This window comes from Leuresthes tenuis, unplaced genomic scaffold, assembly GCF_036924035.1.
Source record: "Leuresthes tenuis unplaced genomic scaffold, fLeuTen1.0.hap1 SCAF_18, whole genome shotgun sequence".
Lineage (NCBI taxonomy): Eukaryota > Metazoa > Chordata > Actinopteri > Atheriniformes > Atherinopsidae > Leuresthes > Leuresthes tenuis.
The window spans coordinates 17,083,730-17,097,042 of record NW_027325372.1 but is presented as its reverse complement, the minus strand read 5'-3'; the positions used below and the strand labels follow the sequence as shown (position 1 = coordinate 17,097,042).

The 13,313-nt window shown below is 43.6% G+C and overlaps 3 protein-coding genes across 5 annotated transcripts in view; all 3 read right to left on the bottom strand.

Moving 5' to 3' along the window:
- The window catches only part of rims3 (regulating synaptic membrane exocytosis 3), a 32,524-nt gene extending 31,476 nt beyond the window's left edge, over positions 1–1,048 (bottom strand). Inside the window, exon 1 of the mRNA XM_072370656.1 lies at positions 791–1,048. The gene's annotated coding sequence lies outside the window, so the exon portion shown is untranslated. The remainder of the gene's footprint in view (positions 1–790) is intronic.
- Positions 1,049–3,096: 2,048 nt separating this feature from the next.
- nup42 (nucleoporin 42) lies at positions 3,097–6,141 on the bottom strand. The gene is made up of 8 exons (XM_072370910.1): positions 5,863–6,141; positions 5,405–5,626; positions 5,170–5,323; positions 4,984–5,072; positions 4,794–4,870; positions 4,518–4,604; positions 4,304–4,409; positions 3,097–3,815 (listed from the first exon to the last, which is right to left on the bottom strand). The coding sequence occupies exons 1-8, from the start codon at positions 6,026–6,028 to the stop codon at positions 3,307–3,309; spliced, it is 1,410 nt and encodes a 469-aa protein (XP_072227011.1). The 5' UTR covers positions 6,029–6,141; the 3' UTR covers positions 3,097–3,306.
- A 2,661-nt stretch (positions 6,142–8,802) lies between these two features.
- LOC140275467 (gasdermin-E-like) lies at positions 8,803–12,280 on the bottom strand. Of its 3 annotated transcripts, XM_072370941.1 has the most exons (10): positions 12,257–12,280; positions 11,647–11,885; positions 11,310–11,502; positions 10,931–11,108; positions 10,626–10,746; positions 10,297–10,446; positions 9,893–10,014; positions 9,518–9,695; positions 9,348–9,418; positions 8,803–9,140 (listed from the first exon to the last, which is right to left on the bottom strand). In XM_072370941.1, the coding sequence occupies exons 2-10, from the start codon at positions 11,855–11,857 to the stop codon at positions 8,916–8,918; spliced, it is 1,449 nt and encodes a 482-aa protein (XP_072227042.1). In that variant the 5' UTR covers positions 11,858–11,885; positions 12,257–12,280; the 3' UTR covers positions 8,803–8,915. The 3 variants fall into 3 exon arrangements, with proteins under 3 accessions (XP_072227042.1, XP_072227041.1, XP_072227040.1); XM_072370940.1 differs by lacking the exon at positions 12,257–12,280 and having other exon boundaries at positions 10,342–10,446; positions 11,647–12,236; XM_072370939.1 differs by lacking the exon at positions 12,257–12,280 and having other exon boundaries at positions 11,647–12,235.
- Between the last annotated feature and the right edge of the window lie 1,033 nt (positions 12,281–13,313).

Sequence of the window (13,313 nt, the reverse complement as noted above, 5' to 3'; positions counted from 1 at the left end):
TGCGAGCTGCCATCTGATACAATCTCACACCTCAGCATGCATTTGGCCTGACCTTAGAGGACAGCCATCATCAAATATGCTTATTTTCTCCCTGACAACCCCCCCCCCCTCGCTTTTCTGTGACATGCACTCAAACAACACAAACAAATGGAGAAAGCGGTGTTCCGTACACTTATTGTGAGGCGCATCTTATGCCTTTGACCTCATGCAAACCTTACTCTGATAACTGGAGGTGCACAATTGAACCGTGGAAGACCCATTTCTTTGTGTCTCAATAAAAATACAGACCCTTGTGGCTGAAGCAAAACTTAAAACTCCTCGACATAATGAAATGTTCATTGGAAAAAGAAAAGTTTGAGAATCTCATGACAATCTCCACAGTGGAATTAACGTGCATAATCTTGTCTCTGTAACCTTAAATGACCAAATCGATCCCTTTAACCAAGATAACAGAAGGCATGAGCCTAATCTGTTAGGTGTACTCTGACATTTATGGTGTTACAATGCCATAAGGATGAAAACGTAAAGGATTAAATCAAGTCTCCCTGGCAAATAATAATCCAACCTGGTGCGCCTTACTTTTAAAATAGGCGTACACGTCATACCATCAAAAACAAATATCTGTGCCGAGTTTGAGCCATACGCATGCTGCCATCACTGATCACCATCTCAGATATTCATTTCTTTATTCAGGGCATTAGCTCACAGCCGCTAAACTGTACGCGCCCTGTGCAGAGAGCGAGCTCCGCGAGCCCTGCAATTAAAATAAAAAAGAAATTGGAGCACTCACCACTTAACAGCAAGGAGCGGCGGAGGCAAGGCGTGGGGTCGGAAGTTGTCAAATAAATGTTGGCCCCTGTCGTTTGTGTAAGAATGTCATCGTTTGGGTTTAATGTTTGCTGTGCTGGTGTTCGGACGGGCGGCGGTTTGCTGGACGGTTTCTCCGCTCAGTGCTGCTGGTCATACGGCATCCAAAGCGAGGTGAGAGGCGCGCTGCTGTGGCGAGAAGAGAGGAGGAGATGGAGGGGAGATACGGCGGGAGGGAGGGAGGTGAGAGCTGGATTACAAGGAGGCTCGGTTGATTTGAGAGGAATTGGCAAACAGCGACCACGAGTGGTGGAGGCGTGAATAAAACTGAAAATCGTGTGCAACAGAAAGGGAGGGATCAAGATGAAAATATATAAAGGATCATCAGCATCTGGCAAAAAGTTCTCTCTGAGCACTTACCATTACAGAGGCTTTAGTTGCAATTTGCATGATATTTCAGTGAAACAGGTTTCAGCTGCTCTGTGTGAATGACAGGTCAGATCTGATCCACAGGCTGGGTGCTAACCCTGAACCATGGCTCTTGTTGTTTTACATTACATTAATTAATACTAAAGTATTTTCAGTGGTGTGCTCACATTTGTGAGGTTTATGCTTGGCATAAACCTTGCTGTGGTTGGTGCGAAGAATCCTATTTTAAACTAACGCACTTGTGGTCAATTTGAAATGACGCCTCGTGATTTGGGATTTTCCTGTAGATGTAGAACCAAATGCAAGACTTGGACAGAGAAGTGAAGGCAAACATGGGCTTTATTTCCAAAAAAACTATGGATCAGGCAGACTGAGGTACAGTAGTTTAGATATAACAGTCTGAGATGATCGCAAAAGGTCAGAGCAGCAGAGTAACAAGAAGGAAGGCAGTGACCCTGGAGATGAAAAGAGTTTTGAATTGACCTGGAGAGTTACTGCTACTGTGGTTAAAAGTCAAATCTGGCAAAGAACAGATGACGAGTTGAACAGATAGGTGCGCACAAGCCTGCCCCATTAATTTGGTTTGAGAGGTTCCTCCTTGATACTAAAAATAAATTAAATAGTGGAAAAACAAACGCCTTTGGTCACAGCGACCAAAATATTCACCTAATCCAGTTTAAAATACACAGTATATATTCTCTACTGACAACACTGACACACCAAAGTGTGTAAAGAAAGATGTGTGCCTCGGAGGATATGTTTGCAGGTGAAATATGTTCAGCTCAGTCACCCATGAGGCAAGCCACTCAAACAGGTATAAATCACAGGCCTGAGATCAATGCACTGTTTCCCATAGGCGAAGTGCTCTGACAGAACCCAATCAATTCTGCCCCTGGATTCATTGTTCCAATTAGTACGCCTTGTTCTCTGCTGTGAAGGTAAGGGGCCTCGAACGGCATCAGCTCCCACCAAACATTAGTAACAGCAGCTCTGCATCTGAATCACTTCATTAGCATTCTGCAGAAAGGCGCTTCAAGCTGTGGAAGGAGCATCTGTTGCCCTCTTCTGCAGAATGAGCTGCAGCTCGGATCCACGCTCCCGCTCGTGCAAACGTTACATAAACATCGGCAGTTTGATGGAGCTGGACAGCGACTCAAAACGAGTCCCAGGGAAAGGAGGGCGCCTTTTCATGAGGCGCTCGCTCTTTAATCCGTTGAATTATTTATGCATTATCTTTTAGCAGCTGCTGACAGAGATGCTGCACACCGCTGCTCGCGGTTAACGTTCTGCGGCCACTTTTAGGTATGCAATTCGATTGCGTGAGCGAAATCCACGATGCCTTTGGCCGGCGCTGCCCTCAGGCTCACTTTCACCCGCAGCATCACAAAGTCCCGCTCAGGTCAGCAGCGCAGTAGCCAGAAAACTGCTTATTGCTGCTGTTACTGTGCTTGTTGTCTCGTTGTGGTTCTACCCAGCGGACCAAATAAATACAACCCCGAATATTTTTACTCATTCATTGTTATTTTCACTCGAACACAACTGCTTAGTTTTTGGTTTCATTGTCGAAATATTTCCGCAACATTTCAGCCTGAGCGACACAGTTCAGGAGACAAAAGTTACACATGAGTTGCAGCATGAACGGCTAACATTTGATAACCATTGCTTTGTACTGTTGCGCCCCCTCCCGACCGATGTGTGCAACTACAGCTTTTTGTATCATTTTCAGTGTTCAACCGCATTTTCTACATAAGATAATGTAATTTCTGAACTATCTCCTCATCTTTGTGCTAGAAGGCTTATTTTTCTGGTGGGTTGTAATAAGTATGTACATTTGGAAAAAAAAAAACAACTATACAAATAGAGATGGTAAAAATGACTAATTCAGATTTCAAAAATAGCACTTTGTGTGAGACAAACTCTGTTTAAATTACATGCAGTGCATTGCACAACTGTACATAATATATACTCTGCATCTTTCAACAATCAAAATAAAAACAAAGCAAAATCCCAAAACTTGTCTGCAACACACTCTTAGTATAAATGAAAAACTCAGAGGTGTGTCCCACGGTTTCATACCAGTAGCATGTTAGCTGGGGGAGGCTTTAGTGGAATCTGGCCTAAAGTGAATCGCTTAGCCTTGAACTGATTCAGTTCTTCCTCAGTCAGTTTGCTCTCAGGTGAAAACAGGCTGTCCGATGCCTCTCCAGCAGAACCAGCTCCTGGCGCAGCCCCAAATCCTCCGCTCGCCTGTGCGAAAACACTACTGCCGCTGGTTGTGGCAGGGGCTGTTAAACCGCTCCCAAATCCTGCTCCTGTAGAGGAGAAGCTGAAGCCTGAGGCGGCTCCAAACCCCGCAGAGGCCGCTGGTTTGTCAGAGGTCGGAGCAGCAAAGGGGAAAGTCGAAGCTGAAGGTGTAGAGGATGACCCGAACCCACCGGGAGGTTGTGTAGGAGGCGCTAAGGCGTTACCAAAACCCGTCGTGGATGATGATGATGGTGCAGCAGCGGAGGAACCAAACCCAGTATGTGAAGGAGTAAAGCTGAAACTACCGGCCTGGGCAGGTGCTGGGGCACCGAAACCTGTACGGTCAGAAAGACGATAAAAGATGTTTCAGATACAACTGTCTAAAAGATAAAAAAAACAACCAAAAACAAAGCAAGATACAGCAGAGGTAAGCGTTTCTGGCGTTGTACCGAGTTCTACAGAGGGGGCTGTTTTTAGCAGCGTTTAGCTTCTTAGTGACGCGTCTTCAGGCTCGAATATGTGAATATCTTGTAGCGGTTGCAGAGCACTTCCTGCTCCAGGAAACAAAAAATTACTAAAATGTTAAACTGATCCGTCAGTCGTTGGTCATTGGCTAATACAGCTGAAAAAAAATAATAAATAAATCAGCCAATTCATCTCACAGGCTGTGCCATCAGTGTACCACTCGCCCTTTTTCCCCGTCGGTTTAAAAAAAGATTCAGTTGAGATTCATGCATGTGCTGGACTTAACGGTGACAGGTCGAAGTTTTTACGAGTGCAAAAACGACAATCGCTTCTGCTGTTAATAAAGCAGGAGTTGAACCTTTGCTTCCAAAGCTGGACGTGGAGGATCCGAACCCTGCTGCTGATGCTGTGGATCCAAAGCCGCCGGAAGACGTCTGAGGCGCCGCACCGTTCAGCTCCGCAAGCTGTAACCAAAGAAAACCCTCAACATCAAAACAATGAACAATCGTTTAGAAGGATAGTTATGAACTTTGTTGAGAAATCCCCACGTGTGCACGTTATGTCTGTTTTACCAATGCTGTGCGAGTGGACGGAGTCATGGTCTTCAGCTCCTGGACTCTGCTTTTCCACTGACTGAGCAGCTGATTGACACCATTAAGCTAAACACACAATATATGAGCACATCAAACTCTTGCATATTACAAAAATACACACAAGTCATTTTTTAACATGTGTCAAAAGCGTATATCATCTTGATTGAACAGAATACTACTCGTTTTAATTGACGTTTTTCCAGATAAGAATGAAAACATGTTAGGGGGAAGATCAGCGGGGGACACAACACTTACGTAGCCCTGCAGGTCTCCAGACGCCCTGGTGGAGTAGTACTCCAGCCTGAGCTCTTCTGGAGAGAGATCAGTGAAACCTGTACACAACAGTTAAGAAACACATTCAAGTCTGGTGACTTCTAAAAAAAAATAGTCCACGGCAATAATAAAAAACGATGGCGGTGCATTTCAATGTATATTTGATCCAAACCAGATAAAGAAGTCTTGAAGCTGGAGTAACACGAGAAGCCCCACTGCCCGGAACTCTCCCAGATGTCCATGTCCATCTGAATGATCTCCCTGGTTGACGGTGTGACATGTACACAAACGATCATATGATACACAAAAATGTATTCAAAAGGCACACGATGTAACAAAAAGAAAGGATCAAACTCACAGTTTTTTATCGTCATCTTCATCCCCAGCTGCTCCTACTCCTGCTGTTCCTCCTCTTCCTCCCCTATCAAGGGCACTGGAAGTATTGAGTGTTGAGAATCTGTTTTGAGAGGAGAAACTGAACTCGGAGCTCTTCAGGTTATCTCTTCTTCCTCCTCCACCTCCTTCTCTGCCCCAGTTGCTCCCTCCTCCTCCTTCTCCTCCTCTGCCCCAATCGCTCCCTCCGCCGCCTCCACCTCCTCCTCTGCCCCAGTCACTCCCTCCGCCACCTCCACCACCCCCTCCTCCTCTGCCCCAGTCGCTCCCTCCGCCGCCGCCTCCACCTCCTCCTCTGCCCCAGTCGCTCCCTCCGCCGCCTCCCCCACGACCCCAGTCATCGTTTCCTTGGGAGAAGGATGACGGCTGGATGAAACCTCCTTTTTGCTGGGAAGGATTCACCCAAACTCTGTTTCCAAACCCTGAGGCAAACATGAAAAACACCATTAGTCACAACTGTTTTAACAGCAGAATATTGCTGTGCACCCTGAATCTGACAGACTGTAACCAGCCTGTTCACAAACAGGACAAGCCAGCAGCGTCATGAAGTGTTTCAGAAGAAAAAAAAAGTGCAACCTATAACTTCTGCCTGGCAAGTCATTTCGATGAAAAGTTGTTTAAAGTATATTCCTGAGACGTTTAAGTTTGTGCGTATTACCTCCACCACCTCCTCTGGACTGCTGCTGACCAGAGGAACGGTTGTAGTTCTCGTTGTAGCCTCCTCCACCTCCTCCTCCTCCTCTGCTACCTCCTCTCGGGTGCTCATTCCAACATTTATCCCCGTACCGACAACGGCCCTGAAGGAAAAAGCTACACACTGTCATTTTAACACGGTTTCACAGGCGTCAACTTGAGGGGTTTTGTTACAGCCGAGGAACGCTAGCAGTCGGGTGAAAATTACTCCAGTTCTGCTCGAGTCGCATGAGATATACGTCATAGCGTCGTTTACTGCCCACAGTGACCCCACGTGACAATTTTAATTCAAGGCGTTCATCTGCGCCAGTGTCCCCTTCCAGGAATTTTGAATCAATTTCACATCATTAAGTGGTTTTTCTTTCTTGTTTTAGTAAAAAAAATATATATGTATATATATATATATGTATAAATTACGGAAGCGTTTTTCGGAGTAATTTTTTTTCTCCCCATAATTATTTTCTTCGATTAATTCCTTTATCGAGAGCTCGATTTAATGGAAGCCAACATAAATGGCTTGTTTAGTTTAAACAAGTTTTGCGTTGATCTGGGTTTAAATAACGCCAATTTGTGTGTCTCGTAGTAGTCTCCACACTAACATTCTCATCAACTTGTGCTTCCTGAAAGTGAACTATATTGCGATTAAACTCTTCCCACTTTCCCATTGTTGACTTTTCATGAGGGAAGAACAGTTTTTTTTTTTAGCTTGTGACAGAATCTCAGTTTTAGTGGCATTCTTGTTCATATCAAGAACCCTGGTTCCTCCACCTCTGCGTTTTCTGAACTGTCTGTTGTCATGTACCGTAAAAAGTTAAATGAGAATGTATGTGCGGGGTAGGAGTCACCATAGAGCCACAGGAGTTATTTGGAGGATGGTTGTTCGTTGTTCTCGCGGGATTTCGAAATATCTCGATGATTCAGGAAAAAACCGATCCCGATAAACAGAAAGAATAATTACTCCGAAAAACTGAGAACAAATTACTCAGAAAACAGAAATAACCCCGAAAAACAAACAAAAAATAAATTAGTCAGAAAAACGAACGCAAAGACTTTCAAGCGAATGCAATACGCTTCCGTAATAAATCACGTAAAATACAAAAAGAAAGAAAAAGGAATCAAGACTAATAAAGCTTGTATTTTCTGTAATTTTTTATCTAACCAGTTTAAAGTGATCTTAGTTATATTCATTGTAATTTTTTGTGGAGTACACTACACTTATATACATCCTCTGCATACGGTTGTATTTGTTCATTTGCTCATTAAAGATATAATGATTTTTTTATTTGGAGTGTCATATCGAATTTAACAAACTCAATACTTCACTCAAGTCATATAATCAAACAAACTATGTGCCTCAAAGGCTGACATCTTACAGCTAGTTGCCCTAGGCTTTCTTTGATATTTTTTCTATCAAGAAAGGGAAGAAATCAGCAAAATCCTCAACTCCAAACACAATAGGACACCAAACAGCTGCAAGTAGCTGCTGCCTGCTATCATCAAACTCAAAGGTGAAACTACCGTTTACCGTTTGTTTTTCTGTACTTCTCAACAGCATGCCTTAATACGCCTGTTAGGCCCTTTTTCATTGTCTCCGTCACCCAAAAAGTAGGCCTGCAGACTTTACCCATAGCTGCCATTGTAGGCCCAGAGGGGAGAGCCATGGTGGTGGTTGACTCCAGCTTGTTATATCATCATGTACAAAAACTATGCAACCAATGATTTGACTTTGCTTATGTGGATAGTGACAGCAGTATTCATAACAGGCAGCGTAATGCAACCCACCCCTGATCAGCGTGGGCAAACAGTTTTGGGTTTGGGTTATTTGTGGTCCGTGAAAAAAAAGAGAAAAAGTCGAGTAAAGTTTTATTGAAAAAACTTAGGAGGACAACATAGGAGCACAAAGAGCAGCAAACAACAGAGCTTTTTTTTTATGTATACAGGACCAGTTAAACATTTTAACCCAATTGAAAAAAATAAATAAATAAACATTGAAATTAAGATTAACTACAGTTGTATCCTCCTGGAACTCTTTACCACAGGCCATTCGTCCTGACTGACACACTATGGTTGTCGGACAGGTTCAACCCCCCCATTGTATAAATGTATGCGGATTATAACAATCCTGATGTCATGAGCACATGTCCTTTTGGGATTTCCAAAATCTTGAAATCATTAAAAAAATTTATTGCTTATAGCTTTCAACATGAGAAACCTTGAATTAATAAACGCGTTCCAGGTCAGGCAGAGGAATACAGTTTCTCATCTTTGGGAAACATTATACATAGGATATATAAATATATAGTTTTTTATAGCACAAAAGATTTAAAAATGAATAACACTGTATCAACACGTAAATGTTCTTCAAAGTGTGTCAATATAAACAAAGTCAAGTGCTTTTTTTCTTCTTTTCATAACAACAATAAATTAGAAAAGTGACTGTTGGCATATGGCAAGAATGGCCTCATGAAACCTTTTAGCTTATGTAGACGTATACAGAGTCAGCTCACGAAATACCAAGACTGCCTTTTGAAAAGATTCGTGTTCATCGAAAGGCCTTGAAATCAGCAACACGTAAGCGTCCCTGCAGCCAACATTCCCAACTGACCACTGAGGCAAATGAGCTAAACGTTAAAGCATCAAAACAACAGGGCTGGTACCTAACTCTTATTATTTGTAGCACAGAAAGTGCCAGGTTGAGCTCCAAACTCCTCGACAAACTAACAGTAACATGGCAGAGCTGCACCACAGTATCATGACTTCTACTCCAATTCATCTGATAAAGTTTTTTTTCTAAACATATATATAAAAATATGAGTCTTTACTTCAGTAATAAAATATAGGTTTTACATATATATGATTCTATGTATGAAAAATAATATAACAAAGAATGTCAAAGGTGCAACTATATAAATAAGTCCTGTAGTAAACATTGACAAGCTTATTCTCGATTAACATTTACAATAAAGAAAGAAATGAAAACGTCACAATACGCACACAAAAAAGTAAAAAAAAAATAAATCAAATGCACAGCAAGGTCAACCCATGTATGCTGAGACTGAGGACAAGAGGGAGAACACCTGCGTCATCTCCTGCCTCTATCCAGAGCTGGTCTGCATCTCGACTCAGTGTCACGCTGATGGAACCAAGGAGCTTCTCCGCCTGCTGGAAGGTCTGGTTGTCCTGCAGCAGCACGGGAAGAGAGTGGATGGAGAGAGGCTCTCTGCTCCCGCTAAAGCTGTTCATCTGGAGTGATAGAAACATAGACAGAGGAAATAAGGAAGAAGTGTAGTTTTTGCGTGTGCTACAAGAATGACATCCAATATGCTAATAAGTGTGTTGTCTGGCGGTTGGATTTTGTTACTTTTGGATAGAACCAGGCTTGAAGCTAAATAACTCGTGTACAACAGCCATCAGAGCTAAATCTATCACAAACTAAACAAGTTAACCAACCAGTGTGTCCAAGGCTGCCAGAAAATCTGATTGGCTCTCGCTTAGAAGGCGCAGCGTTTCATCTGACAGCTCTACAGAAACAGGGAGAAGGACACAAAACCAGATTAAACACACAAAGACGGAAAAATAGATTCTTTCGAAAGGCCTCAAAAAATGTTTGCAGTTCTCACCTTCCATGGCGCTGACCAGCAGGTGAGCTGCTTTTAGGGGTGCAGGGACGTCACTCTGGCTGTATTGAGGGAGACCGTCTAATTCCAACAGGTCCAACACAATGGTCTTTCTCAGTATCTCTGGCAGCTCCTTTGTAAAGGCCGTATTGACCGTTTCGCCACAGCACAACTCCTCCAGCTGTTTGAGAGAAAGATGAAAAAGGGTTTATTTTTCGTTTGTTCTGCTTAAGCACACTGAAGCAATACATGGTGGCAATTTAGGAAAGTTATTATCCACACATCCTCTTTCAGAAGTGCATCAATATGTTTCCTGTTTTCGCACGGTGTGGCCATCACAAACACGTTAGATATTAGCATACAGACGATGTCCCTCACCACACACTGCAGATATGACAGAGCAGGTCTATCCTTCAGAGACTCTCGAAGCTTCTTGATCAAGGCACATCGAGTCGAATGAGGGAGCTCTGCCAGAGGAAAGAGGTCCTTCCTCAGGGATCCTGCATGACAGAAAAATATGTTGGCAACAAATCAATGCTCTAACTCGACTCCGCTATAGCTTTTTTTAGTTCCAGCTTTTGCAACTGGAGCCTATTCATAAAGTTTCAAAACTAATCAAACTAACTTCTGTATGGAGACATCATTCATACGTCTTTCAAAGAAAAGGGAATATAATTTAGTTCTGACATTGTAGAACAGTGTTTCACTTCCTCGCAACCACTAAACAACAGTAAGTTCTTCACCACAAATGAGAAACGAGTCAAATTCACGAATGGACAAACCATCCTGGAGTACAATCGGCGGTGCCTCCTCCGGAATCATGAGACCGTTGCTCTTGCCATCGACTGTATCAAAGGAATCAATGAATGAACGGGACGTTGAAACCGAGTCCTCCTCAAAGCCTCCAATTGTGCCAGGTTGCAGGCATATATCTGAAAGTACACAGTTAATCACAGCTTAAGGAAGCAAAAAAATCTAATGAGATGAGAAGTCACAACGTGGCAGCATTTTTGGGTATTGTGTAATGGGTGTATTGGGTAATGGAGAAGTTATGTGGTGCGTTTCACTTTTCTATTCAGACATTCGATCTGCAGCACACAAACAAACTCACCGTAGTGTCCGTTTTTCTTTATCTCCAGCTCCAGTATGCTGTATGCAATAACTGTGTCAGAGGGGATCTCCAAGGAAACGTCACTGTCCACCTCGATGTTGTTGGTGTCCTTCACACACACCTGAGAACACACACGAGTTTGATTAATGGAGTGCTGACTGACTTCAATACCTTTAGACGGCAGCTTTGATATTTGTTCAGCTTGGACAGGCAAGTGTGAATATAATCCATTTGTGTTTGCACTAAGAACGTTAGACATATGAAAAATGGTATGATAACATATACACCTGATATAAGTGTCCCACCTTGCCGGAGCTCCCCAGCAGGCCCAGCAGCCCGAGCAGGCCCTGAAAGGTGCACTGCTGCTTTTTTGTCAGGGTGACGGAGCAGGAGCTGGTGGTGAGGATCCTCTCCTTCACCACTGCCAGCACTTCGGCCCGCTTCTCCAGCTGCTTCACCAGCACATGCTTCATGTCCACTAACCTGAGGCAAAGAGACATAGGGCTCAGTGCACTGAGACGCATGAACTCAACCAGCAGAGTAAAACATCACACCAGCGACGTTTTCATCTTTACACAGAACTGGCCCGAGGGTTTGTTCTGTGATACCTGGCCACATTCATCGGTGAATTAACCATCATGCTGCTGCAATGTGCAAACAGTAAAATAGAGAATAGCCGAATACCTGCTGTCTGAGTCGCTCAACAGCTTTTTCACATCCAGTTCCTCTTTCTTCAGCTTGCCAAAACATGACTGGAGCTTGGACGTGCTTCGCCCCTCCAGTGAAACACTGATATGGGCAGCTTCTGTGTCCAACTTCCCAGAGTGCTCATCGCTGTATGTGCCCTTGTAGGTGAGGAACTCTGTCTCAGACACTCCTGACAAAACAAACCCAATCAATGGAAGCGTGTTAGAAATGGCGCAGGCACTGAGAAAAATACATGTCTCATTGTACAAAAGGGTAACCGTAATCATCATGTTCATGTGGACAAACCATCTTCTGAAAACCACCAACTCCGTACCAGGTCTGAGCACATTTCCACCCAGCAACAAGTCGCTGAGGGTGAAATCTGTCGGCTGGTATTTGGGCCTCTGCCAGGCCCAGATTCGGTTGCGCTTGACGACGAGTCCCATGAGAACCAGCTTGTGTGAGTCATTTACTCGGGACACGTGGATGAGGCTTCCTTCAGGGTCGACTTGCCGCACAAAGTTGGCAGTAGCCTTGGAAAACATGGCCTTGGCAGAGGAGGATTGCAGAAAGCTGAAAAAGAAAGATTTTTTTTCAGGTTCCATTACCCTGGAGGGCACTCAGATCAATAACCACAACCTTGAAATGTTTTTCATCATCTTCGAAATATATAATGGTGATTTCCACTTTGCGCTCTCCCCAGTTTTCCCCTCTTGATAAAGTTTATGTAAGCTTGAGAAGCCCTTATGAAGTGAGAGGGTATACATACAAGAACATGGTCCTTGGTGTAGTGACAGTATGCAGTGACTCACAGGGATTGAGGAAGTCCCCTGCATGTCAATCCATTATGGTAACCACAAATACAAACCACCGCTATCTACTTCTGCAGGCTCAGAATTCATAGTTTAAATATTTAGATTAATCGGCCAACAAAGGGGATTTACCTTGTGGTGAAAAAGAGGAGAAAGAATGGCAGATAGTCTCGGCTTTAGGAATGCTTCAGCTAAACAACAGATGACAACGTTGGCTGGAAGACACAGAAAGCAGACCTGAATAAAGTCGAGAAAGCAACCCCCCCCCCTCCCCTTTCTACCATGACCAACAAAACAAGCTCAACATGAGGTGGTGTGGTATTAACCCTGTTAGAATAAATAATTTAAGAGTTGTCCTGATGATCTGTCCCTAACCCCAAACTCACATTCCAAAGGCTCAAATGTACGGTTTATGAATAATTCACGTTTCTTTTGTTCAGTGTGATCTGAACCATGGAAACATGGAGAAAACAAGATGAGAAGCACCATAGAAGATGTGTGAATAAATGCAATACAGTAGCCTGCAGGTGGTGAAGGCAGCCTGTGATACAGTAATAACAGAGCAGGAATGGTTCAACGTTTATCTATGGCCATGTACTGGCAAATCCAACTTCAACTTCCACCTGAATATGTGCTTTACTCACTTGGAGGGGAATGTTTCACTGAGTATTAAGTCCTTTTTAGATATATATACACATGCGATACAGCTAAAGAAATGCACGTGCGTTCGCCCCCTCAAAGCACTCAAGCGAGCGCATGAGCGCGTGAGCATTTCCCGGCAGTCCACTTATTCCGAGCAGCAGTAGTTGGAAGCAGCGCGTGCCTGCGTGGAAGTATGTGACCTTCTGAAGACCCATGACTCGGATTAGAAAGTTAATTCAGTGAAGTGAAACGTTCTGACGTCACCATTATAAGAAACCCTCGACCTTGATTAACTGGAGTACACTGGACCACCAATAAAGACGTTTTACTTGCTTACCAACAAAAAAAAAAAAGATTAAACTTGGGCTAAATAGTTGGGTTAGATGAGATTAATAACGCTATTTGCTTCAAATGAACCTATGAAGCGTTTACAAGTTGAATAAGTACCTTCGTTCAGTGCTCGTCCAGCTGTCACTCCAGGAACGTCAGTGATGATGCTGCCACGCGTAAAACCAAAACCCCTGAATTGTTGGAAGTAGTTGCCAAA